The sequence below is a fragment of the Epinephelus moara genome, chromosome 16, assembly GCF_006386435.1.
Source record: "Epinephelus moara isolate mb chromosome 16, YSFRI_EMoa_1.0, whole genome shotgun sequence".
Classification (NCBI taxonomy): domain Eukaryota; kingdom Metazoa; phylum Chordata; class Actinopteri; order Perciformes; family Serranidae; genus Epinephelus; species Epinephelus moara.
This window is the reverse complement of record NC_065521.1, coordinates 3,459,187-3,486,974: the sequence shown is the minus strand read 5'-3', so window position 1 is coordinate 3,486,974 and position 27,788 is coordinate 3,459,187. Positions and strand designations below refer to the sequence as shown.

Below are 27,788 nucleotides of genomic sequence, written 5' to 3'. Positions count from 1 at the left end.
ATTTATTTGTGACGTTGTGACATATGAGAAGGTTCTGTGGGTATTGCTCGGTATTGAGGCTTATATAGTGAGGCTAAAAAAAACAACACATAATTGGCTTATTATCTTTCTGTTTGCCTCACTACAAAAAAGTCACAATACCTTTGCCTGAGGAAGACCCTCTCAGAGTTGGTAACATAGCGAACAAGTGATACCTCCTTGGGGTCTTCAAAACTATTGTGTCCAGCGAATTCTTTGTTTTTCACTTTGAACCCTTTTATCCAGTCACATTCTTGTGTGTTAAAACAGAGCAGCAAACAAAGGTTACTCTCCAAAATCTTCTCAGGCTCTGCTGCTGGGTGTAAGGTGCTTAGTTATCTTCAAGTACAAAGTTAAAATAATCAGGCCCACACAGAAATGGACTGCTTAATTTTTTGTCAGTGACAATGTTAAACATTAATGCTTAATGTTTTATCTGTAGTGTATGATTTGTTTGCCCTTTCAATTGACAGATTTGATTGTGAAATACAACATTCAGTCAGTAACAAAGACAAAAGGAGTGCAAATATAAATAGAATTTATTGAAATTTTAAACAAGTTATAGATGAATATCAAAAACTCAACATTAGTCTTGACAGCAGCCTGGGCTATGATCAGGCCTAACAAAATGTGTTCTAAAGGCCAAATTCAAAAGCAGTGACACTGCCAACAGTAAGCGGTTCACTGCGTTTGGAGGTGGTCTTTAAGACAATTAACTAATTTACTTAAAAACATATAATTTTTAACTGTAAACACATTTCCTGGCCTTATCAATCTTTGCTGGATTGCCACCAGCCTCCCACATGCACCTTTGGGCCAATGAAGAAAATATTATCTTAATGCCAGGATGCTGGAGGTGAAGCTGGTGCAGGTCCTTCTTCATCATGCTGACCAGCTTGACACTGCTGACCTTCCTCATGTCACTGCCGCCACAGTGGATGATGAGGACATCTGGTGCTGCTCTTCCTCACAGGGAGTGGGAAAAGAAGGAGAAAAGGCCTCCCCACTACAGTCCACCCCAGCCAAGCCAGCAGACACTGACACCCGGCATACTGAGGGTGATTCCCAAGGTCTCTGCAGCTCTCAGGACACCACGCCGGACATAGCTGTCACCAGTGCTCCACACTGTGCATATGAAAGTAAAATGAGTGTAATAAAAAATTAGCGTTATATATTTGAAAAAAAAAGTTGAAGCGTTTTTTTTTTAAGATAACAGCTGAATCATTGTTTCAAGGTTTGTTGTATAACGTTAGTTTCAGCTAAACTCAACTTACCTCAAGTTTCGTGAGGGAGCTGGCAGGGCTAGCCAAAGTAGCGTAGCTTCTTAGCCTACCTTGTTAGCCTTAGCTAACTTAGCAATGCCGAGCGAGGTGGGCGTGTTTAAGCAACTCGGCTTCCTTCCTTTGTCCGGGAGTTGGGCGGAGTCAGGCACTGCCAAGATGGCGACGTCCAGAGAGGAGTATTTTGAGCTTCAAATCCACTCTTCAGAAACGGATGGATGACGTCATGGTGACTACGTCCATTATTTTATACAGTCTATGCTTACTCCTCAAACGTGAACTGTTCTGGATTTACACTTTAGAGACTGTAGCCCTATTCGGACGGGATTAGTTTTACATAGGGACGAGGGATAAAGTAATAATTACCAGAGATTTTAGTCCCGTCCGAATGTGCCATGTCAGTAATCATTACCGCACGATGTCAGTAAAGATTACCGCGACTTTTACCTTCTGTAAAAGGGTCCAGGACAATTACCTCAGGTAATACTAATCCCCTGCGAACAGACCAGCAGTAAACATGTGTGTTAGGGCTGTCAAAAAAAATCGAAGTTAGAAATATATTCAAATATATTTATTTTTTTATAAGTTCGAACCTAAATTTGATAATTCGAATATCATTAATAATTAATTAATAGCCTACTATCAATAATGTTGTATATCACGGCAAATCCCGTTCGGGCGGAGATGGCTCGCACATGAGCCGGGCCAGACAGGGACGCAGCGGGAGGGAGAGGCGCCGACGGAGGAGCCTGCTGCACCAACACCACCCACTGCGCTGTCTGCGATGTGTGACCTGTTCGGGGAGACATACAGGGAGAGTGGTGTACCTGCTGCCTCCCTGCCTACCCTTTTTAAGAAGAGATGAAACGTTACCAGAATGAGACACCACTCTTGTGGTGGAAAACTACGCACTGAAATATCCAAACATTGCTCAGATAGCGAGACAGAAGTTGATCATACCTGGCACCTCAGTGAGGTCAAAACGGGTGTTTTCATCCGAGTGTCACGTTCATATTGCGTCAGCAATAAGCATCTTATTTTTTTGTGTTTTTTTTTGTAAAAAAAGGCCTATTCGAACTCTATAAAATTAATTCGAAAATATTCGAACTCAATTTTATGGTGCTTTTGACAGTCCTATCATACGCTCATGATGGCAGGAGGGCATGGTGGTGCGTGAATGGATTTACCCCTCCCACTTCTGGTAGTTTTACTGATATTTCTTATCCCGTGCGAATCGGCCATTAATATTACTGACGTAAAAGTGACATTATCCCACATGCCCATGTAAAACTAATCCCATCCGAATAGTGCTTATGTCACCCAAGGGTATGAATGAAGAAATGGACATCCGTCCTTTCCTGTAACTTGTTCTATATTCTCTGTCAGATGTTGCCTTGATATCTGCGTGTCTCCACTATTGGGACTTTAGTGTCCCATTTTGCATCTATTCGGATGCAGCCTTAGTGTTATTTTAGGGCTTGATGACGGCACTTTTGCCCGATGGCTGCCTGCACGTTCCACTGAGTGCCGCTCCCCTCTGTATTTATTGTGTTGATACAGATGTTGGTGTCAACAGTATTGTGTACTCACACTTAATCTTTGGTATACTTGCCTTGATATGAAATTTCACTATTTGGATGTTATACTGCTGCTGGTATCGTGACTTTAATCATGTGTATGTGTTCTTGTGTACACACGCATCACAGTTAGTTAGTTTGTTTGTGTGGGTGTGTGCCCTTGTGCACGTGCATATGTTATCTGCTTAAATATTCTATTTTTGACTACTGTCACAGTGACAGTAGTCAAAAATAGAATATTTAAGCAGATGAGCGGAGCAAAAAGGTATATATAATAAACCACAAAAAGTACAATACAAGATTGTAAAGTATTAAATAAATATTAAATAAATATTAAATATTTACCCATAGGTGTCAGGGCACTTTAGTCAATATTTATTTAATACTTTACAATCTTGTATTGTACTTTTTGTGGTTTATTATATATACCTTTTTTGCTTGCCTTATGTTCTTTTCCCTGTAACCCTTTGGATCACGTGACCCACATCACATGTACTTAAGATGGTGTCACCCTGTCTATTTCAAGTCTGACGAAGAGCGTCTTGCTCGAAACGTTACTTCTATTTACTAAACACGGTGCAAATAAATGGACTGAACATTGGAGCCCTGCGGTGTGCGAGCTGTTTCTTCTTTACATTTTATGTTTTTTTCAGCTCAGCACCTGCCCCTTTTTTGTGGTTCGGATGTGCGTGTGGACCTTGTACTTCCTCTATGAAATTGTGAAATATGCTGGCAATCTCAAGCGCTCTGTGGGCATGATTTACATGCATGCAATTAAAAAAAATTACATCTGATTGTGTCCCCCCCAAACTTGTCATCAGATCTGCACCCATGTCTAAGTCCCAGGCTGCATCCCATACCTGTGTGCAGGGCAGCCTGCTAAATGAATTGTCCTGCTAAATGAATTTATATTAATAAAGATTATTTTCCATTACTCCTGGTTCCCTTCTCCTTTCATTCGGGTGCATAGTAAATATTCTGTGCTCAGGCTCTCTTTCCATCTCAGCATCTGAGACAAGGTTCATTACAATAGCATCAGTCGCCTGCTCCGCTCATAACTCCCGAGGGTGGGACTAGGACGCGAGGAAGGGAAGCGAGTGAGGAAAGGGAGAAGACACGTTAGCCTGATGAAATGCACACAGTGACATGTACGGATTCAGATTGTGGACTATCTTGTCTGCCTCTTTAAAAGGCGTGGTGACAGCGGTACAGTCATACAGAATGCTGCGTAGCTAATGAGCCGAGATGCAACTTCCTGAAGTAGAGGTATTTGTCATAACTTCGAGCTCGATCCCAACACAGACAAACAAAAACATACAGAAGCAAGAATATTTGTGATTAATTTGCTTAGGCTCTTGCCAGAAGTGGGCGGGAGGGGGGCGACCGAACAGAAGGCTGTCAGAAGTCAGTGCGCTGACGCCTCCTGCTCTAACGTTAGTGGAGTTAGCTGGATAACGCTATCTTTTCATTATTAGCCGCCCAGTTTGAAAATGGCAGACGAGCTCGCGATCAAGCTCAGCCGTCGGATCCAGATTGAAGAAGGAGCCGAGGATCCTGTTGCTGTGGACGTCCCCGGACACCAGAATGGGTCTGAAGACAAACCGAGTACGGCCAGCGCGGACGCGGAGCTGGGTGCTCTGCTGATGCGGAGAGAGGGGCTGAACGAGGGGCTGGGTGAGCCCTGCCAGCCCAGCATGAAGGTCTTCAACCCCTACACAGAGTTCAAGGAGTTCTCCCGACACCAGATCAGAGACATGGAGAAGCTGTTCAAAACGTGAGTATGTGTCAGTCTCGACAAACACTGCTACTCCTGACAAGATGGAGGCTAAATCTTTAAACATGCCTTTAGGCCAAAAAATTCATTTAACAGGGAAGTTCAAGCTTGTTCATATGAGGAAGTTAAGTTGGGCACGACGGTCGCGTTGGTCACTTCTTAATAATAAAATTACCATTTATTTTTTTAACCACTGAAAAGTAGAAAAAGTACCACAGAATAACACAACACTTGGATTGAAATTAAAGGCCGACTGAGCGGGAATGACTGTTGTTTTTAGTAAAAAATGCGATACTGCTTATAATAATAAAATGACCGCTAGCTGGGATCTGTTGCTATGATGGTGGGCATTATACTCTATCAGATAAATGATTAATAAGTCAAGTAAAAAAACAGATGTAATGATAAGGCAGCTGTAACGCACCAGTTCGGCGGATGTTTGTAGCTTGGTAGATTGCAGGGTGCGGACATTATGCAAGTCAGTGATAAGGAAATCATACAAAAGGCTTTTATTACAAAGTGTTCTTCTCAGCTCTCTGTCATTTAACTGAAGTGTGATCAGTAATGCCCCCATTAAGCCCATGTACTTTATAAGACCAATTGCATCTTGGTAGTCTAAAAAACAAAACAAGAAAAGAACAGAAAAAGAAAAACCTTCATGTTTTGCTGTATGGTGGTTTTTCCAGTGAGGCTGTATGTGACATAGGTTGAATCAGATTCGTTTTTGCATATTTCTACTCCTGTTTTTGCTAAGTACTCGTTTGTTATTAAAATTTAAGTGATTAATCATTTGATTCCCTTAGGTGGATTTATTAGTAATCATGTAGGAGTAGTGTGTTATGTGGACTTTTATTTGTTTTAGTTATTGATTGGGAGGGTGGTTGGCATTATTGTAAGCAACAAGATATAACATAATGTAGCCTTTATAATGACTGTGATATGAGCTTAAAAGTAAAGGCAGGAAAAATACCCCCAAAAAGGCCTCGGGCCCAAAGGGTTAAATTGTAATAGTATTAAATTAGGCTACATAGGTGCTGGACAAGCCCTCATTATTTAGGCATTAAATAATTATATTTAATGTTATATTAGGCCCCTATAGGCCTATATGCGCGGCAGATTTTTTTAATGACGGTAATGAAATTGATACCATTGCTATTTTTAGATACCGCAGGATACCTGATTACTGTATTATCGCCCAACCCCAGTGAGAGGTGCCAAGCGGACATAGGGATACTCATGAGCCCCAAGTTGAATGCTGCTGTGTTGAGGTTCTCCCTAGAGAATGAGAGGGTCACTTGATGCAACTGCGGGTCGCTAAGAGAAGGTCTTTGACTGTTGTTTGTGCGTATGCACCAAACAGCAGTACGGAGTACCTGGCCCTCTTGGAGTCTCTGGGGGCTGTCCTGGATGGGGTGTCGGCTGGGGACTCCATAGTTCTTCTGAGGGACTTAAACGTTCACATGGGCAATGATGCCTCCCGGGTAAAGTCTACTCCAGGGTGCTGGAAAGGACGCTCTGACTAATTGTCGAACCTCGGATTCAGGGGGAGCAATGCGGATTCCATCCTGGCCCTGGAACAGTGGACCAGCTCTTTACCCTTGCGAGGCTTCTGGAGGGGTTGTGGGAGTTTGCCCATCCAGTCTACCTGTGCTTTGTGGACTTGGAGAAGGCTTACAGCCACGTTCCTCGGGGGGTCTTGTGGTGGGACTACGGAGTACCGGGCTTGCTGCTATGAGCCATCTGGTCCCTGTATGACCAAAGTGAGAACTGTGTATACTATGCATATAATAATAATTTTTCCACGTTGATTACCTTAGATGAGGATAGTTCCCGTGGTTATGATATAACTACTGGGTGGGGAGATAATCTCTTCACTCAGAGATGTCCTCTTTATGACACATGGCTTCACTGAGGTCTAACAAAGCTGGTTATCAACTGACTTTGTAAACTGTGGGTTTTCTAATCTAGTTTATGAGCATGTGTATGTGACAGAGGTAGCAAGGGCATCATGAGAACCAATGAAGAATGTAATGTGACAGGATATTAAATGGTGACATCCATTAGTTATAGCGACAGCAAAAAGTGATATTTAGCTAGATGAATTATAACAATGACATCACATAACTAGAGTCAAATAAGAGTCTGTAAAAACAAATAGCAAAAGTAAGACTATAAATAAGTGCAGGGATTTTTATATACTGTATATTCTTAGTATAAATTGATTATTTTTTGCTCGTTTGTCCATGAATATGTGATGCTTATAAAAAACATTTAAAGCAATGTCAGAGTATTTTTGCTGCTGACAGAGAGGAGAAGAAAAATGTTATGTCTGATCATGTCTATCTGACCAAAGTGTTGCATTTATAGTCATGGGAGCCAGTTAACTGTGTGTGGATTATTTTTCTCATAGAAGACAACAGAGAGTATAGTTCCCAACAGAGCATATGACACTATACAATAATTTTTACTAGTCTTCTGTTCATTCTGCTGTTCCTTTAGACATTAACATTTTTTTCTAGCTGAAGAGCTGTAGTCTTAGTCATCCGCTACTCAGATTGACTGGTTTTGTTTTTACATGTGCACGACTTGGGGCTGTTTCTGTGCGATGCTCTACTCAGATTCTTCAGGTTCCTGTCATGTCTAGGCCTGTTCAGATATTTTAAATGCACTACTTACAGACACTCTTTGTACATCTATCTTGGAAGGGTTCAGACCAATCAGACATGCAGTTTGAGCATTTATCTTTTGAGTAAAAACCATTCTAATGTGCAAAGACCATGTCTTTTTATGGAATTGTTGAGTATGATGGGAAGGTAAATGTGTCCCTCATCAAACCAATCATGAACAGATAATCAGACCCTCTGTGTTTACCGCAGTCAGTTAATTATAGGACTGTTTACTTACTACTCCTGCCCAGTCCGAAAATGACTGGATCCAATGAAACAAGTAAAACAACTAAAATAATATTTTCCATATTATTTAGCCAGCCACTATATTCTAGCTGTGAGATCTAATGTGGATTTCAGCCCCAGGCTGTTTATGATAATGAAATGATTCTGGTCTGTGCAAGTTTAACTTAAGTTTAATAGGTTTTCACATACAAGGATTGTTTGAGTAATTAAGAAATACTTTTCCAAGTCCAAGTAAAACCCCTTTTTGACATCCCATTTTTTTATTACTGAAAAGGAAGAAACAAAGACCACTTGAGGTTGGCTCCAGAAGCCAGTCAATCTCCACAGACCCATGTTAGAATGCCTAGCTTTATTCAGGCTTAAAATTATGTATAGTTAAGGGCAGCTGTGAGTGATAGGCTGCCTGCAAGGTGTCCCTACAGTCTGTGAATCAGATCCACCCTTCACTCCTCCACAGCTCCATCCTCTTGTCCAAATAAGATCACCTCTGGCTGCAAAAATCCAAGATGATGACATCCAAAATGCCAAACTCAAGACTTAAAACTGGCAGTCCACAATCTAATGGGTTATATCATGGTAGCTAGGGCTGGGCGGTATGACAAAATTTTCATATCACGTTTTAAAAAAAAATCATATCGATTTCATGGTATTTGACGGTGGTTCGACCCACTTGACATGCTGCTGTGTTGTGCTATGGCCTATTCAAGTAGACCTGTTCTGTAGGCCTGGATATGAAGCGTCCGTAGCGCCAAATATAATAGTAGTTTCTAAAGAGCTAAGAGCAAAAAAAATAAATAAATCAGCAGTGACAGTCTAACCCTAACCCTATATGCAATTAGCACTGGTGGTGCATATAGGGGAAACACTGCTGTTTCTGGTATGAGTTCTCCTGGGTCATCGTGTTCTTCTTCAGCAACGTGTACAGCTGCATCGCTTTCAGTACTCTCTCCGGCAGCCATTCTCGCCTCTAAACTTTTCTTTATGCTCTCACTCTTGCCGGCTCTAGCACGCCTGTGGTGTGCAGCGGTGAAATGGGTCACCGCGCACGTTCCAGACGTTGTTTGGGCTATTCAACTGTATTGCGGTTAGGGCTGCACGATTTTAGCTAAAAATAAAATCCCGATTTTTCTCTCTGAAAACTCTTTTTTTTTTTTTTTTGTATACTTCCATCCCAATTGGTTACCTTCCAAATTAGGTCTGAACGGGGAGGCCGAACTTCAGCCAGCTCTCTTTTTCTTTTCCAACTAAGTGAAAAAGAACTGACAACCTCCTTACAGACTCCGATGGCACAATCAATCCGTGGGTTCTTCACACCATTCGCTGTATAAAAAGAAATATAGAGAAAACAAACAAACACTGTAACATCACATGGGACTACATTCATATATATGTTAAGAGGCTAAATATTGATGCATTTAGGATTGACATACATAGTGTGTGTCTGTGTGTGTTTGTGTGTGTGATATATGCTATCATATTGATACATCTAGAAAGCACTACACTTAAGATAAATAAATGCAATCATCCATTGCCATGTTTGACACTTACCAATGGCGTTGTGCAGTTTGTGCCCAAAGCACTGTAGGTTGGGCCACTCATTCAGTCTCAAAGCCTTTATCATATTGGTGCCGCTGTCCGTTGTCATACAGACTAGCTTTTTAAGCTAATTCGAGTGCATTTACATGTGTGTTTTGTTTTGTACACAATGTTTATTAATGTGCATTCAATCAATCAATCAATCAATCAATTTTATTTATAAAGCCCAATATCACAAATCACAATTTGCGAGAGAGAGAGAGAGATAGAGAGAGAGAGAGAGAGAGAGAGAGAGAGAATTATTATATCGCAGTGGCCTCATGTCACTCTCAGGAAACTGAAGAAGAAGAGGAGGAGCAGGAGGAGCAGGAATCTCCCAGGAGGAGGAGGTCTATCCAGGAGAGCCTCGCCCTTCCAGTGCCTGTCTGCTACCCTGGGAATGCACAGAAGGATGATTCAGGAGAGGCTAAAGATGGATCCAGGAGTAAGGTCGAGCTCTCCAGCAGCCCATCTTTGTCGCCGTCGCAGGGAGACAGTATTGAAAGCAGCGGAAGTCCGTCTTTGTCCCCTCCAAAAGACGCCTCGTCACCACATTCCCCCTCTGGGTTGATGGGCAATGTCAAGAAGAGGGAGCCGAAAGGAAAGAGCAAAGAGCTCAAAGAGGAGCTAAATGAGGCCTCATCAGGAGGAAAAACTAAAAGACGATTTCCTGACTTTGGAGGCCTCAGGAAGTCAGGTAGCAAAGGGAAAAAACATGACAAGGAGGCGATGAGAGCGTCTTTGGACAGCAGGGGATCGGCAGAGTTACTGGAGGAGTCTGGAGGGAACCTGTCTCCTGCAGATTCGATGACCTCCATCCCCACCTATATTCCCTTCTCCTGGTTTGGAGACAAAGACAAGGACAGAGACAGAGAGCCGTCATCGTCCAGCAGCAGTCTGCCGTACGCTGCGACTGAAACCAGCAGTGAGCAAAGCCAAGATCGCAAAAATAAGAGTTTTTCAGTCGTAGATGATTCTAACCCTGCCAGCCCCAGTTCAGACATCTCTGGGTTAGTCGCTGAACCCAATCTGTCTGGGCGCTCACACACTTTAATCTTCTCTTCCAGCGAGACTTTGGATGATGAGCCAGTTGCTCCAGGGAAAGAGTATCAGTGGCAGAACCGGCCTGTCTCTGAGTGGACCAATCAACAGGTCTGTCACTGGTNAGAGAGAGAGATGCAGGTAATAACAGTAGCTTACAACAACATTATTGAAAGTAATAATATTACAGTTCTGGCTACTGTGGTACAATATGTTGTACCACAGTACACAGCATTGTCCCTTTCAAATAAACTAAACTGAAACTGAGACGAGCCGGTCTTCACTCAGGTGCCAGGACTCAAGTGCATCTCTCAACCCCTGGGCGATCTCTTCACCTTTTAGTAGTAAATGGTTTCTTTATAAGAAGACAACTCACAGGACTGTACACATGGCAACAGCAAGTTGAATTGCGTGTACAGTTTAACATGACTCATGAATCTAAAAGTATACCAATAAAATAAAACAAGAAAAAATGTTAATGTCTACAAGAGCACTGGGACATAACAGGCAAACAGAACCCTTAAGTTACCTTTATGGTCCTCTGGGAAGAAGGAGGTCTGTAGCCAGACATGTTCCAAAGTCCACTCGTTGGTGATAAAATGGTTGTGGCTTGGTAGCTCGTAGCGGGAGTCTACCACGTTCAGCATGTGTTTGAAACCAGTCTTTTCAACAGTATATATCGGGACCATGTCTTTTGCTATGTGAAATGCCACCGCATCCGTAATTCTTTCATGTCTTTTGCTATGTGAAATGCCACCGCATCCGTAATTCTTTTCCACTTGACGGCTGTCTTGCTTTATGGAACACCACATGAAAATGATGTTGCTAGCGTGACCTGCTTCGGAGCAGGTGGTGTTTTTTCTTTCTCTTGAGCATCCCACAGAGCAACACACTGCTCCCAATCACTCGAGGTGTTGAAAAGGATTAGTTGTGCTGCTATCTTTCGTAGCCACGACTTTCAGACACACTCTACAATGAGGAGTGGTTTGCTCTTCGTCTGCAACTGCGAAGCCATACCACTTCCAGATGACAGACTTGCTCTTTTCCCATTTCCCAACAAAATTCTCACTGCCTCTTGCCAATGGCGACGGCATGTCATTTTAGCTTTTAGGAGGTTACTATGGAAACCTGGATGCACACAGCACGGAGACATGCAAGAGAGCCGTACCATGATTATCCTAGTTAAAGGAAAATCGATTTTAAGATTTTCTTTTTTTTTTTTTTAACATCGACCTAACTAAAAAATCCGATTTCAATTTAAAATTGATTTATCGTGCAGCCCTAATTGCGGTATATGAAAAATTCATATCATAACGAAAATAAAGACTGTTTTTCGGTACGAACCAGTATACTGCCCGGCCCTAATGGTAGCTATGTCCATTATTTTATGATAACTCTGCAGTTACACCTCCAAAACACCAGTCGGCAGCGGAGGTTTCTGTTAAGTGCTTATAAGTTTACTTGATTCAAAACACACATTAAACACACATTAAACATGGCTTAATAGGGATGATTTCAAACACACAAATCAGGACACATTTTCCCAGGAATACAACATGCTAACGTTATTAGCACAAGCCTGCTGCATTTTACATTGTATAAATTAGCCTAGCAACTAGCAAACTTGTCCTCTTCTCATATAAAACCAGGGACAACAGCGACATTAAACAAAGGTAATGGAACACAATTTGGCTCCATTACAACACACAAGATTCACAGACAAAACACCTGTCATACTAAACACGTTTTCCAAACAAATACAAAATGCTAACATTATTAGCACAAGCCTATGGCATTTTACATTGTATAAATTAGGCTAGTGACGAGCGGAGATTTCCTTTGCTCATATGAAACCTGGATAAATCCCTAAGTATAAATCCCTGAAGGATAAATCACACACAAGACTTGAAATGCTATTTTAGTGGAGGCTTTACTCGTACTCGTACTCGTCATCCTCCGCTTATCCGGGTCCGGGTCGCGGGGGCAGCAGCCTCAGCAAAGAAGCCCAGACAGTCCTCTCCCCAGCCACTTCCGTCAGCTCTTCCGCGGGAACCCCGAGTCGTTCCCAGGCCAGCCGGGTGATGTAGTCCCTCCAGCGTGTTCTGGGGCAGCCCCGAGGTCTCCTCCCGGTTGGACACGCCCGAAACACCTCCCAAGGGAGACGTCCGGAAGGCATCCTTACCAGATGCCCGAACCACCTCAACTGGCTCCTCTCGATGTGGAGGAGCAGCGGCTCTACTCCGAGTCCCTCCCGGATGTCTGAGCTCCTCACCCTATCCCTAAGGCTGAGCCCAGCCACCCTGCGGAGGAAACTCATTTCGGCCGCTTGTACTCGCGATCTCATTCTTTCGGTCACTACCCAGAGCTCGTGACCATAGGTGAGGATTGGAACGTAGATCGACCGGTAAATCGAGAGCTTCGCTTTCTGGCTAAGCTCCCTCTTCACCACAACGGACCGGTTAAGCGCCTGCATCACTGCTGACGCCGCCCCAATCCGCCTGTCAATCTCCCGCTCCATCCTACCCTCACTCGTGAACAAGATCCCGAGATACTTAAACTCCTCCACCTGAGGAAGGACCTCCCCCCTGACCTGGAGTGGGCAATCCACCCTTTTCCGGCTGAGGACCATGGCCTCAGACTTGGAGGTGCTGATTCTCATCCCAGCCGCTTCACACTCGGCTGCGAACCGCCCCAGCGAGAGCTGGAGGTCACTGTTCGATGGAGCTAGGAAGACCACGTCATCCGCAAAAAGCAGGGACGAGATCCTCCCGTCACCGAACCTGACACCCTCCACCACTCGGCTGCGCCTAGAAATTCTGTCCATAAAAGTTATGAACAGAACCGGTGACAAAGGGCAGCCCTGGCGGAGTCCAACCCTCACCGGGAACAGGTCCGACTTACTGCCAGCCACGCGAACCAGACTCATGCTCCTTTGGTACAGGGACTGGATGGCCCTTAGCAAGGGGCCACCAACCCCATACTCCCGGAGCACCCCCCACAGGATGCCCCTGGGGACACGGTCGTAAGCCTTCTCCAAATCCACAAAACACATGTGGACTGGTTGGGCAAACTCCCATGCCCCCTCCAGCACCCTGGCGAGGGTAAAGAGCTGGTCCACGGTTCCGCGTCCGGGACGAAAACCACATTGCTCCTCCTCAATCCGAGGTTCAACTATCGACCGGACCCTCTTCTCCAGCACCCTGGAGTAAACCTTACCGGGTAGGCTGAGGAGTGTGATCCCCCTGTAGTTGGAACACACCCTCTGGTCCCCTTTCTTGAAAATGGGAACCACCACCCCGGTCTGCCACTCCAGAGGCACTGCCCCCGATGTCCACGCAATGTTGCAGAGGCGTGTCAGCCAGGACAGCCCTACAACATCCAGAGCCTTGAGATATCCAGGACGAATCTCATCCACCCCCGGGGCTCCGCCGCCTCGGAGTTGTTTCACTACCTCAGCAACTTCTGCCCCAGAAATTGGACGACCCGCCCCCGAGACCCCCGTCTCTGTTTCCTCACTGGAATACGTGTTGGTGGGATTGAGGAGCTCCTCAAAGTATTCCTTCCACCGCCCGACAATGTCCTCAGTTGACGTCAGCAGCTCCCCGCCCCCACTGTAAACAGTGTGAGCAAGTTGCCGCCTTCCCCCCCTGAGGCGCCGGACGGTTTGCCAGAACCTCTTTGGAGCCGATCGATAGTCTTCCTCCATGGCCTCACCGAACTCCTCCCACGCCCGAGTTTTTGCCTCAACGACTGCCGCTGCTGCGCTCCGCTTGGCCCGCCGGTACCCGTCAGCTGCTTCCGGAGACCCACAGACCAACCATGCCCTGTAGGCCTCCTTCTTCAGCCTGACGGCTCCCCTCACCTCTGGTGTCCACCAGCGGGTTCGGGGATTACCGCCGCGACTGGCCCCAGCGGCCTTGCGGCCACAGCTCACAACAGCCGCCTCGACAATGGCAGAGCGGAACAAGGCCCATTCGGACTCAATGTCCCCCTCTGCCCTCGGGACGCGGTCGAAGCTCTCCCGGAGGTGGGAGTTGAAGATCATCTGGACAGGTTCTTCCGCCAGGCGTTCCCAGCAGACCCTCACTGTTCGTTTGGGCCTGCCAGGTCTGCGCGGCGTCCTCCCCCACCATCTGATCCAACTCACCACCAGGTGGTGATCAGTTGACAGCTCTGCTCCTCTCTTCACCCGAGTGTCCAGAACATATGGCCGCAGGTCAAATGATACGACTACAAAGTCGATCATTGACCTGCGACCTAGGCTGTCCTGGTGCCACGTGCACCGATGGACATCCTTATGTTTGAACATGGTGTTAGTTATGGCCAAACTGCGACCCGCACAGAAGTCCAATAACTGAACACCACTCGGGTTCAGATCGGGCAGGCCGTTCCTCCCAATCACGCCCCTCCAGGTCCCGCTGTCATTGCCCACGTGAGCGTTGAAGTCCCCCAGCAGAACAATGGAGTCCCCGGTCGGGGCGCTGTCCAGCACCCGTCCCAGGGACTCCAAAAAGGGTGGGTACTCTGAACTGTTGTTCGGTGCATAAGCACAGACAACAGTCAGGACCCGTTCCCCGACCCGAAGGCGCAGGGAAGCAACCCTTTCGTCTACCGGGGTAAACCCCAACGTACAGGCAGAGAGTCTGGGGGCTATCAGAAAGCCCACCCCGGCCCTCCGCCTCTCACCCGGAGCAACTCCAGCGAAGGAGAGAGTCCAACCCCTCTCAAGGACTAGGGTTCCAGAGCCAGAACTATGTGTCGAGGTGAGGCCGACTATATCTGGCCGGTAGCGCTCAACCTCTTCCACAAGCTCCGGCTCCTTCCCCGCCAGAGAGGTGACATTCCATGTCCCAAGAGCCAACTTCTGTAACCGAGGATCGGACCGCCAAGGCCCCCGCCCTGGTCTGCTGCCCAATCCACATTGCACCGAACCCTTCTGGATCCCTCTGCGGGTGGTGGGCCTGCAGGGGGACGAGCCCATGTAGCCGGTTCGGGATGGGCCCGGCCGGACCCCATGGGCGAAGGCCCGACCACCAGGCACTCGCCCACGGGCCCCAACCCCAGGCCTGGCTCCAGGGCGGGGCCCCGGTAACCCTCCGGGCCGGGTACACGTGTCAACGGCTTTACTGTCTTTACAATTTATAGTTTCTTATCTGTGAAATAAGGGGGTCTGCCCATTTTTCCGACAGCCCATTGGTCCGACATCCCCTTTTTCCGACTATATTAAACCCCTTGTTCTGAAGTCCAGTTGTTCCGAAATCATCATGATGCCCTGTGGTTAAGGTCTGGTTAGGTTTAGGCACAAAAACGACTTGGTTAGGGTTAGGAAAAGATCATGGTGTGGGTTAAATTGAAAAAGAAAGTGGCAAACACATAAGCCGTGAGCCTGCTCCGCCTCAAGCCTTTCGCAGCTGACCCAGAGCCGGTCGCGGTGCACCATCAAGGCAGAAATACGCCTGCTGGGAGCCGTTCAGCCCCGCGGAAAGCTCCCCACACAACCCGGACCCCAGAGTTAATAACAGGTTATGGTGTTTCATTCTCTCCTCTCTATGACACTTGTATCTCGACCAGTAGCCTACTTTTGTTGCGTTGCTGATCCTCTATGGTACACAAATACAGTAATAATTACATATCGGAACAACGGGACGTCAGACTAATGAGAGGTCGGAACAATGAGAGGTCGAAACAATGCTATGGCACCGAAATAAGAGTAAATAAAAGCTTTGTTTCCAATGAGGGAAATAGTTTCAGTAATCAGAAACAGACAGGAGGTCTGCATCAGTTAGGTTTTTTGTACGCACAAACTTTGTTGTCACACGTCACACGGGGGTGAAAATAGCCCAGCTGAGAGGCCAAAGCTATTTATACTGGGGTGCAATTAGTTACTCCATTATGTTATCCAGTCTACATTTGTGACACACAGCCTCTTGCTTCTTGCCTCTTGCCTGTTTATGGTAAGCTCTGTGTGTTATTCACAAACCAGTTAGCCAACAGTTTGCAAGGCTGCGGTACAGATGCAAACCCAAGACTAGGATAACAATAGGTTTGTGGATATGAGCAAATACCGCAACACCAACCAAAACATTTTACATTAATCATCAATGGACAGCTACATGTAAATTAGACAGAAATCTAGAGTTCTCAACGGGCCCAAAAATTCAACCAAAAACCAAAATGACCCGAGGGACTTGAAGCCCAAAACCGGCCCGGCCCGACATCATGACATACATCACTGGGTCCGAGCCCGACTGAACCCGAGTTTTTTTTTTTTTTTAAATGGAAGGGGGAAAAAATGATGATCCCCCTGTGCGCCTCAGCAGCCTGGCTTCCCTGGCTCAAATACAGTATCTTTAATCACTTAAAGTCAACCAATCATTCATGTCCCAAAATAATATTACCAGACAGACAGGCTTCAACGTCAGCGTGGGGCAGAGCAAACATTGCGCATCATGTAGCGCTGCACCGCTGCATTTAATGAGCCGCAGCTGCTCTCAACACTTTTCCTGCACCTGAACGCTGACTGACTGACTGAACTTCGCTCACACTTCACAGCAGCATATCTCTTGTTTTAGTATTATTATTTTTTTTGTCAGAACGGAATTCAGCATTCTTTATTTTTATAATTCGCATATCGGAATTCAGCATTCTTTATTTTTATAATTCGCATATTCTTCTTGCTTAATTATTATAGCCCTATTGTCATCCCCCTTACACACATACACAGCAGACGATACTTCAACTCGAACACTTTATTAAAAACGGTAACTATAACCTTCAAATATCATCAACATAACATTGAATAATGAATGGATTTGGAATAATCTTAACAGACATGCATATTTTCTTCCTCACAGGCTGCTCAGAAGTGAGAACCATGGACAGCAGCATTGTGTGTTAGTGCTGCTGTCACACCCTCACACAGTGCGCTTCTCTGACAGACACACTTTTTTTTTTTCCTCTCTCTCCCCTGTCCGAGCCTGACTCAGCCCGCCCCAGTTAACTTAATTAGTCGGCCCAAACAGACCCGACCCGTCAGGCTTATACGGTCGGGCTCGGGCTCGGGTTGAAATTGAGAAATCTACTAATATTAACTTGCCCCTTTACAAATTATTTTATTTATTGTTTTATTTAATTTTTTACATAACAACAAAGACTAAAGTTAATTGTAATTGTTAATCCAGGGCTCAACAATAACGGTTGCCCAATTGCCCGGGGCAAGTAAAACTCAAGGTCGACGGATGCTTCATATAATAACATAACAATATACTATTTATGGTGTTATGCCATCGTGTCATTTCTGTCTCTATATGGTCACGCGTTAACAATTCTCCTCTGCTCTCTGTATCACGCACGGCGTAGTTCCACCACACACACAGGTGAGCACGCTAGAGCGGCTCGGGCTGCATTTTCCTGACCAAACCTGACCTCAAGCCCGGTGCAGTTTGTCAGGTGACAAAGTTATTGTTATGGACAGTGTGTAAATAACCATCAACAGACTGCTGTTACGCACAGACAAACACGCTGCTCCCACAGCAGTGCAGCACAGCACTCTTGGTGCTGAGCTTGTGTTGCGTTTAGGCGTTGTCACGTAAATAACAACTTCCAGCACTTAAATAGGTCATAGCACAAAACAGCAGCATGTCAAGTGACTTTTTACTTTTATTATATTCAATAAAATTGTATTTTACTGTGTTACTCATTACTGTGCACAAATGTACTGTATGTACTTAGTCCTAAAGAGCCCTTCTGGTGCCAGTAGATACATAGAAACATCCCAGCAGGCTGTGCTTTGGAAGCATACAAAAAAGTTTCACGCATATGAAAATTATTTTTCATGTGTGTGCTTCACCTCCGCTGGTACAACTCCATCCTAGGGGAAACACTGCTGTGTGCGTTTTGTGCAACAGGTGGATGTGGTAGTCTACCGGTAGAGTAGAGAGAAAGCTAAGTAGCGTTTAAGTAGAGTAGAGCAGGGGTCCGTTTCACAAAGCAGGTTTAGTGAAAACTCAGAGTCTGTTAACCCTGAAATGAGGGAAACTCTGAGTTTTCTGTTTCAAAAAGGGAGGTAACTCAAACCAGAGAAAGAGGGGTAACTCTAGCCTGTTTCAGAGAGAGAGGTAACTTAAAGAGGCAACAGAAGGATTCAGGTTTTTTTTAGCTTGGCGCCACCTAGCGTCAGCAGTGTTGCTCGCACTGTCGCAAAGACCAAATTGACCGTGGAGATCAGAGATAATCAATAAAATCTAGGCTGTAAAGCCACCAATATACCTCTGTGTATATGTAGAATGAAAAGGTGTGTGGACACTCTACTAAATAAATGAGTAAAGAGACAGAGCAACAGTTATCAGATTTATCTGAAGAAAAAACAAATAGTAATGCAAATAATTATACCAGAATGNCACAGTAAATGATACCAATATGTACAGTACCAGTACAAACAACTCACAGTAAATGATACCAATATACACATGTAAACAGTCCCCATTCTAGAATAAACGCTACCGTATGGAAACCATGCGGCCGGTTGGAGCTCAAATTGAATGGGAAACAAAGTCCAGTGTTCACTTAGGCAAGGCAAGGCAAGGCAAGGCAATTTTATTTATATAGCACCATTCATACACATGGCAATTCAATGTGCTTTACAAGAGAAATACATTAAGATAAAACATTAAAGGAACAATAGATCATTANTAATAAATGAAATTGATTGATTGATTGATTAATTGAGCATGAAAGTAATTTATTGGACAAAGTCTATATTAGGCCTTGAGTGTATTTATGTGTGCACGGATAGTGTCTAAACTGAAACATGAAAATTGAAAAAACATGCATTGTGTCTGTTCAAAACACTTTTCCATTTTCACAGGAAATGTACAGTTTCTGCTCGTTACATGCACACAGTTTTTTTTTTCTCAAAATAAACCCAGCCAACACGTCCAAATGGGGCCCACATGGGATTTACTTGGGTTACATGGGCTTTAACTGGGCATGGGCTCAGAGTGGGCTTTTAAGTGGGTTGGTGTTGGACCCCATATGGGCATCCCAGAAGAATATACATGGGCGAGAGATGGGCATCCTAGTTGGCCAGCACATATGGGAACTAGATGGGTCCCAACTGGGCCATAGCCTATTGTGAAATGAGCTGTAAATTTAATTGTTTCAGGTAAAATAATATTGTTATATACTGCTGTATTATTGACACTTAAGGTGTCATCAAAATGTTTTGGTATTTAAGCCACTATAATGTGAGGAAAAAAAGAAAAAAAGAAAAACCTGAATAAACTCAACCACAGCCGTAGATAGCCTATCTGCTCTTTAAAATAGCCAGTGCATTTTTTTTATAAACAGTGTGTGTGCGTGTGTGTGGTGGGGGTTGTCACGGAAATGAGAGAAAGTAATCTCGCGATAACCGCAGATGACTCATTCATTCTGGAGTTGCCGCTCAGGATCAGCGCCTAAAATATTTCAACGGTTGAAGAGGAGTTTTGAGTTGGGCCAAACAGTGTCGAAGGTAAGTCCTGACTAACAACACTATAGAACTGAAAAAAGCACTGTGTAAACCTAAAAGTTTGTTCAACTACTTTTTTCCCTTTAGCGACGTTCTTGGCTACGTGGCTAAACGTCCGTTAGCTAGCATGCTATGACTCAAATGAGTTTAACATGTAATGTCCTAACTTGCCAATGTAGACTCACTAACGTTAATTAATAGTTAGAACAACTGTCAGACAATCGACGCTCGTATCTAGAGGTTTTTTTTTCCAAATATAGGTTTGACAACAATTAATTTTCACGTAGTCACGAAAAAGTACTACATTACCCATAATCCCAACGTCTACCAGCGGGGTCTGTGATTGGCTAAACTCTTTTTTACCCGCGAACGTTGTTTCCGTTTCTGCTAGGAGGCTCGCATGTTGGCTAACGTCATGACAATTCGTAATGCATTTTATGGCACAGTGAGTATGATTTCTTATGCTATATGTACACAGACATAGAACAACACATACTATAACACAGTGCCACGCATGCGTTAGCAACGTAGATATGCCGTCATAACGCCGAACGTTAACTTCGTGACAGTTAGTGAGCAACTCTGTATGTTGAATCCATGTATGGTTCGATCTTTCATTATTCCGTTTCAAAACAAAATCAGAAAAATAAGCAAATGGGTCCGTTTTTCCGCCTTGAAACCAAAACCGAAAATGAAAAAACGGTGGTTATTTGTAGGAGAACAGAGTGGAGACTAGCAGAATCACAAGCAGCTGCAGTTTTCACAGTGGGACTGTTGAGTCACATTATTAAGATTTAACATTTTTTCAGGTGAGAAAGCAACCATATAGATTCCCCATATGCTGTTAGCTTATCCAAATAACGCCTGTTTGTAAATCTGCTGTGACGTTTTCGGACATGTGAAAAGCCGTGACTGACCGGTGTTTCGGGTTAACAGGTGACCGGTTCATGGACACGCGTTGTCATGGCAACGGCAGAAACAACTGCGCTGGCTGTCCAACATGGCGGAGTCTGAAGCGTAAAAAACATCATAAACTTACCCATCTCCAAATAAACATTCCATAAATTATCATCATTTAATTTCCTATATTGTTTCCCCCGTCTTCTGTCTATATCTAAAAATCCAAGTTAATAACAAACTGACACCGTTGTGGCTTAGATCATTTAATTACTGAGAAGTGAACATGTGCACGGAACGTTTTTAATGCTATTTATTTATTCTCAACACAACATCAGTGTTGTTTTGAGCACACTGTTCATCGATCATCAGTGTCATAAAGCAACTGCATTGGGAACACTTAACACTCGCTCCTAAATATAATCTTGTGCCGCTTTGACTTTTAATGATAAAATAGCAAAGACCGCTTTGAGTAGCTTGATCTTCATTTCTGATCCATCACCTGATAAGCTCACCTTGACAAAGTGCCTCGAATTAGACAATAACGAGCCTCACTCTTATGCTCTTTCTGGATGTCACTTACAGGGAGTTTGAAAAAAAAAAATTCCCTCACCAAAGACATGGGGATAAACATTGTTTTGTTGGATTAATTCCTCTGGAATTACACAAAAAAAATGTTGTTTTTTCTTCAAACTTGGTGGAGCCGTGTAGCATGGGCCAACGCAGAACCCCTTAAAAGGGGAATTATGGTTTGGATTCTTCAACCAATTATTGGTGTGGATCCGAATCACATCAAGGGGTGTGCACCATTTTTAGTTGGGCATGAAGGGGTTAATTTCTGAACAGTGGTTAATACCTGAAAATGCTCAAGGGGTAATCACTGAATACCCTCCTGTATTTTGCAGAGGTACCCCCAGGCTATAACAGCAGAGAAAAAACTTAATTTGACTAAACAAGATTCATGAAAAAATCTGGCTTTGTCTCACGGACTCATAGAGCGGGTCGTTTATCAACCAAGGGGTTAGTGGTTCAAATCCCGGCTGTGTTGTCCACATGTCAGTGTCCTTGAGCATGACACTTAACCCCCATGTTATTCCTATGGGCCAAATAGTAAATGGACTGCACTTACATAGTGCTTTTTCCACCAGCTGAGGCATTCAAGCACTTTACAATGGCCTCTCATTCACCCATTCACACACACACACACACTCACACACCAATGGCGGGAGCTGCCATGCAAGGTGCTAACCTGCGTTACCATCAGGGCCATAGTCACCCCAAACTGATGTGTTGTGGGCTGCAGTGCACACTAGCTACCTTTGCTTTGGTTTGTAATGAGATGACCATTGCAAAGTGCTTAAGGTGTTTGAAAAAGAGAGCCTACCTTTTTCAAGGGTGTCAGTTGTCAGATAATTCAATATGATTGTTGCAAAGAGAGGCTTATTCCTTTAAGGGAAAGTATGGTTTTTAGCACTCTGGACCCTATTTTCCCATCTACTTTTATCTAAATGAGTGGTGGGATTTTCAATATTTGCAATTGCTCCAGGACAAGGCGAGGGACTGCAGGTCCAAAGCTTGTTTCAGTGTATTCCAGTGGGGCATTTGAAAATGTCGATATGTTACATTTTCCCTCGCCTTGTCCTGGAGCAATTGCAAATATTGAAAATCCCACCACTCATTTAGATAAAAGTAGATGGGAAAATAGGGTCCAGGGTGCTAAAAACCATACTTCCCCTTTAAGTCTTGAAATGTTCTTGAAATTCCTATGTCTTGAAAGTCAGGCTGTGACTAAAATATGAATATTTTTGTCTCTTTTTTTTCTTTTTCTATTCCTCTCCAGGGAAAACCAAAAGACACTTAAACTGCTGAGTGACTAAACTGCTATCCCTACAGACACCTCGACTTCATCTCCCCCCAGGGATGCTAGAAGGTTTTTTTAGTGGGGGTCGTGCTGTCTACACCCCACTTCCCTTGTCCCTGTCTCCCTCCCATATTTGTCTGTTTATATTTGTTCAATATGTTTTAACTTCGTTCTTGATGGTTTATGTTCTGAAAAAATGTAATTAAAATCAGAAACTGCAATAAGTTGTCACGCCCCATATGTCCTGTTCCCAAATCGGAGGGGAAAATATCCGAATACATACACAATTACACATATGTATAGAGATGTCTCTGGTGCCCAGTGTTAGGACTCTGCTATAATTTCGGTTGCAGCGGTAGGTTTCTCAGTATGTTTTTCTAATAGTTTTAGATCCTAATGGGACCAGTTTTCTAATGGCTTTAGCTCCTAATGGAACCAGTAGCTTTCTAGTGGTATTACATTCTAATGGAACCAGTAGGTTTCTAATTGTATTACATTCTAATGCAGGGGTAGGCAACCTGTGGCTCCGGAGTCACATGTGGCTCTTTAGCCCCTGTCCAGTGGCTCCTTGAGCCTTTGAGAAAAGAAGTCTATGGAAATTCATTCTATGAATCCAAATGTTGCTGAACCTCAATAGAATGTAGTAGTGCGTGGACAAATTTGTTTGCTCTCACTGTCAGCTCTGCAAAATTTAAGTACCAGATAATTATTAATAGTGCCCTGCACAGTGTCCACCTTGTGGTAAAACATATTAACAAATGCTTATTTAGACCATAAGTATATGCTAATTTAGACTGAATAGGCTATTTACCTTGATTATAAGGCTCAAACATGTTTTGCGGCTCCACACAGATTTTTTCAAATTATTTTTGGTCAAAAATGGCTCTTTTAACGGCAAAGGTTGCAGACCCCTGTTCTAATGGGACCAGTAGGTTTCTAATGGTATTACATTCTAATAGGACCAGTAGGTTTCTAATGGTTTAACATCCTAATGGGACCATTAGGTCTCTAATGGTTTTATATCCTAATGGTACCATTAGGAACCTAATGGTACCATTAGGTTCGTAATGGTTTCTTCTAATGGTTCCTAATGGGGTTCCAATTCCCATTAGGAACCATCAGAAATCTAATGGTTCCTAATGGTTTTTTTCTAATGGTATTCTACTGGATTTTTCAGCAGGGGTCCCTGATTGGCTGACCGACCAGTTTGGCAATACATAACGTATTTCCTGCCGTAAAGCAGATTTTTTCCGCGAAAATTCGTCCTCGGTGGTAGAAGCTTATTGCAAAGATTGCAAAGCCATTAAGTAACCTATGTAAATGCTGATAGTCTGATTTTACTGTGTATACTACCCTGTGCAACCCACATTATTTACATAATGGTATATATAGGCAAAAATGCTGTCTGTTGCTTCTTTAAGCTCTCGGTCAGTTACCGTAGTAACAGACTCTATGAACCTAACCTGGTCGGGACCAGGTTTTTCTCAATGAACCTCGAGTTTCTCTCTGTCTCCGCCCTCTTTCAGAGCCACACACTCCATTTGATTTCAGTATATTTGAGTCAGTATACTAGAAGTCCATTAGGCACAGTAGGTGGCGACTTTTTTCACTAACATGGCATGTCCTTTTGATAACAATCCCGTGGATGAAGGTGCAGCATTACTGTGCAGAGAATTAAATGTTCGTCGGGAGATGGTTATCAGACCATAGATGTTCTAGCATTTCCAGACAATTATCTTTTTGAGCTGTACCGTTTCACGTCACAGTCCATCATCTACATACTGAAGTGTCAAAAATCGGTGCCTGGAAGTGGGCCTGTAGGCTCCCGACCTTGAACCTCTTGTCTCTTGTCAGTTGTCCTCAGATGTCGATTTGGTACCTTAGGCTCAGCTGGCAAATACTTAAAGAAACACTGGAAACAGGCAAAGTCCGATGCAATCAAGTTTAATGTGTCAACAGGCTTTAACCCATACAACTTAGCGAGTCAAACTCCGGAGTGTGACTGAAAAACTGCTCTCAGCGTCCTGGCTTATATGCTGGTGGAGATTCTAATGAGTCTCCACCTCTTTTGCTAATCCTTCCCACTCAAGTCCAATTCTATTGGTGGTAAACTTTTCTTTGTGTCCAATTCTGATTGGGCCCGTTTTTAATGGTGTAATGCAGCCTGGAATTTCCCAAATCTTCTACCCTTAAGTCTGGTTTTGCCATCACTTTATTTTTAAAAAATATGTGAATTTTGGGGACTTTCTTTATACAGTCCTCAGTGCTCTTATACAAAGTGAACCCAGAACACAATATGTGAATGTGTGTGTCTATTACAACATTTGAATGTGTGCTTCATCATTAAATAAGACATAGTTCGTTAAAGGTGTGTTCTTCAGTATGTGCATACAATATGATTACATAGTCTGGTGTTATGAATACTTTGACATGTATAACAATGTTTTATCATATTCAGATGCAGATCAAGGTGTTTTATAGTGCCTTGTACATAAAACATGATTATATGATCTTTGTCTCTTAATCAACTTATGTATCTTAACCTTGTTACTTGATTCTGACACAAACTTTTACACTACAATACACAACCTAATACGTCCTTACATTTGCAACATTACCAATCGTAGTCATCAATCAATCAATCAATCAATTTTATTTATAAAGCCCAATATCACAAATCACAATTTGCCTCACAGGGCTTTACAGCATACGACATCCCTCTGTCCTTATGACCCTCGCAGCGGATAAGGAAAAACTCCCCAAAAAAAACCCTTTAACGGGGAAAAAAAACGGTAGAAACGGTAGTCATGCTCTCACATCCCAGCAGATATTGTGTGTTGTGCTGCGTTTCTTTACAAATGGAATTTTTTGTACAATGTTGGAGATGCTGAGCACTTGAGTAAGGCAACTGTATGCAGGGCGGTCAGTCCCTGAGCCACTGGCCTTCCTAAATTCTGTCTTAGGGCCAGCTCCTCTGCCTTCATTAGAGGTGGCAGTGCTGGGCCACCACCCGTTTTACGGGCATCTGCCTTCTTTCTGTTGGCTGAGTAGAAGTCTGTGTTAGTTTAAATAGGCTTAATTATTTAACAGAACATGATATAGATGAGAAGACATTTATGTGTGTGAAAACAGCATTATGTTGGGGATAAAACAACTGCACAGTCAAACAGCCACTTAATATTTACTTTACAATGTAAAACATGATCAAAATGAGGTACCCCCATGAGATTATGCCGAGGTCTTACCTGTTTGAACAATGTTTTTATATTTCATCCTACACTGCTGCCAAATGCGCTTCTCCCCTGCGGGATTGCACCTAAATGAAATAAATTAATAGGCTACCATTCAAGCAGTTTTCCCCTGTAATATTATTGTGATTGCAAAGGACTACATTTAAACTTACGCATTGACCCGAGCAGCAATGCTCTCCCACGCCGTCTCCCTCTCTTTTGCAGCTGCAGCGGTGTTGCACTTCTTTTTGAAAACGTGTGAAAACTCGCCATATGAGCACATTAAGATTTCTAATTCTAGTGGGGTGAAAAACGCAGCCCTCCTCTTCCCCGTTGCCATGGTGACTTGTGGAATCGGGGCTCCATTGATGCTGGCTTTTTATAGTTGTGGTGCACGTGCTTAACTCGTGAAACTAGGTGAAACTACCCCGAGTTGATTAAACTGATTCAAATCAGCTGTTCTGGAACCGGAAACTCAGAGTTTAGGATTGGACTCAGAGTTTGTTGAACCTGCTTTGTGAAAGGGACCCCAGGGCAGAGAGATGGAAGCAAAATATATTAAACCCGGTGTTAATACAGCAGAACTGGAGAGAGGGGTGAAAAATAAATAGAGGTGGGCATGGCTCAAGTAGGGCACAAAATTATAGACGGAGAACGATTGACAAACATTGCCGCTGCCGATTTATCCACTTGCAGCAAACTGTGCAATACATAATCTGAGTTTTGCCCACATTCAACTACACTCCTGTCGTGAGGAGTGCCTCTCACAATTTCCCAATCAGTACTGTGCATATGCAACTCGCATCAGAGATGAGAGGGAAGGGAGATGGCTCACTCCTGAGCTACTTCCATCATCAGCTCTGGAAAGAACAGTGTGTTTAATTCTTTATCACCACTTGCTTGAGCTGGCAAGTAAGTTACTGGATTTACTAGCCTTAATAGACATTTTACTTACCCTAGGCAATCTGGCAGTCCTTACTGTTGAGCTCTGGGCATAAACCTGACCATTATGTGCATGCTTTACACCTTATTTTTAACCAGTGACAAATACTGAAGGATCTAATTCAAAAGTAATAAATCCATCAACTTGAAGTATTGATATGATATGCATTTAGGTTGGTAGGTAACTGAGAGCATGTCCTGAAATTGTTTTGTGATCAGCTACATCAACATTCTGTTGGTCTCATTCAGTTTAAAAAAAAAAAAAAAAAAAAAGGTCCACTTGTGGTCACAGAGTGATGTCTCTTTGTCTAACAAGCACTTCCTAACCAACAAATGTTTCATTATAGACTCAATAAATTAAAAGTAATAAATCATCATATAATCTGGCATCACTCACTGATTGTATTCATCTGCGACAAAAATGAAGATTTTCAAAAACGGCTTCCAAAGTGAAAGTTTTTAAAAATATTCATGTCTATGGAGACGTGTAAACCGGATAGACAGAGATTTTAGAAAACAATGATGTTGCAACCCAGTTTGCGCATGCCCATTAGGCACCCGGGAACCACAACAGCAGTGGTGGATATATGTCGGTTTGTTTACGTTTTGTTAGCACTTTTGGGACTACTTGCGAGCTTACAAATGAACTTGGCACTGCTGCATCAACATTACCGCTACATCGGTGCACAAAGACATCTGCTGTGCCCAATATTACTTGGTCCACACCATCTGTGGTTTAAGGTCCACCAGAAACGACGGTTTTGGATCAGACCTGGTCGAACCAGCAAATGGTGGGACAGTTTCGACAAAGGACTTGTTGATGCGGCGTGGAAAGAAAACTTTCGCATGTCCAGAGCATCACTCATAACGTTGAGTGACCTCCTTCGTCCTTACATAGAAGGGGAACAAACTATTATGAGACCTCCAGTTGATGTTTTGAAAAAGGTCGCTTGTACACTTTCAGATTCAGATTCAGATTCAGAATACTTTATTAATCCCCGGGGGGAAATTGTTTTTGTTCCAATGCTCCGTGCAAAGTAGAAATAGAAATACAGCATGAATGGAAACAAGAGATAAAGATGAAGATATAAATAAAATACTAAAATAGACAATGAAATAAGTAAAATAAATATTAAAGTAGACATTAAAATAAAATAAAATAAAATATTAAAG

At 43.6% G+C, this 27,788-nt stretch overlaps 1 protein-coding gene and 1 long non-coding RNA gene across 2 annotated transcripts in view; one reads left to right on the top strand and one right to left on the bottom strand.

Moving 5' to 3' along the window:
• Positions 1-540: 540 nt before the first annotated feature.
• LOC126402624 (uncharacterized) lies at positions 541-1,428 on the bottom strand. The gene is made up of 2 exons (XR_007571247.1): positions 1,293-1,428; positions 541-1,143 (listed from the first exon to the last, which is right to left on the bottom strand). It is a non-coding gene; the product is annotated as an uncharacterized LOC126402624 (long non-coding RNA).
• A 2,657-nt stretch (positions 1,429-4,085) lies between these two features.
• Positions 4,086-27,788, top strand: part of efhd2 (EF-hand domain family, member D2) — a 62,660-nt gene continuing 38,957 nt past the window's right edge. Inside the window, exon 1 of the mRNA XM_050064728.1 lies at positions 4,086-4,649. Within this exon, the coding sequence (XP_049920685.1) occupies positions 4,366-4,649 (284 nt within the window). The 5' untranslated portion in view covers positions 4,086-4,365. The remainder of the gene's footprint in view (positions 4,650-27,788) is intronic.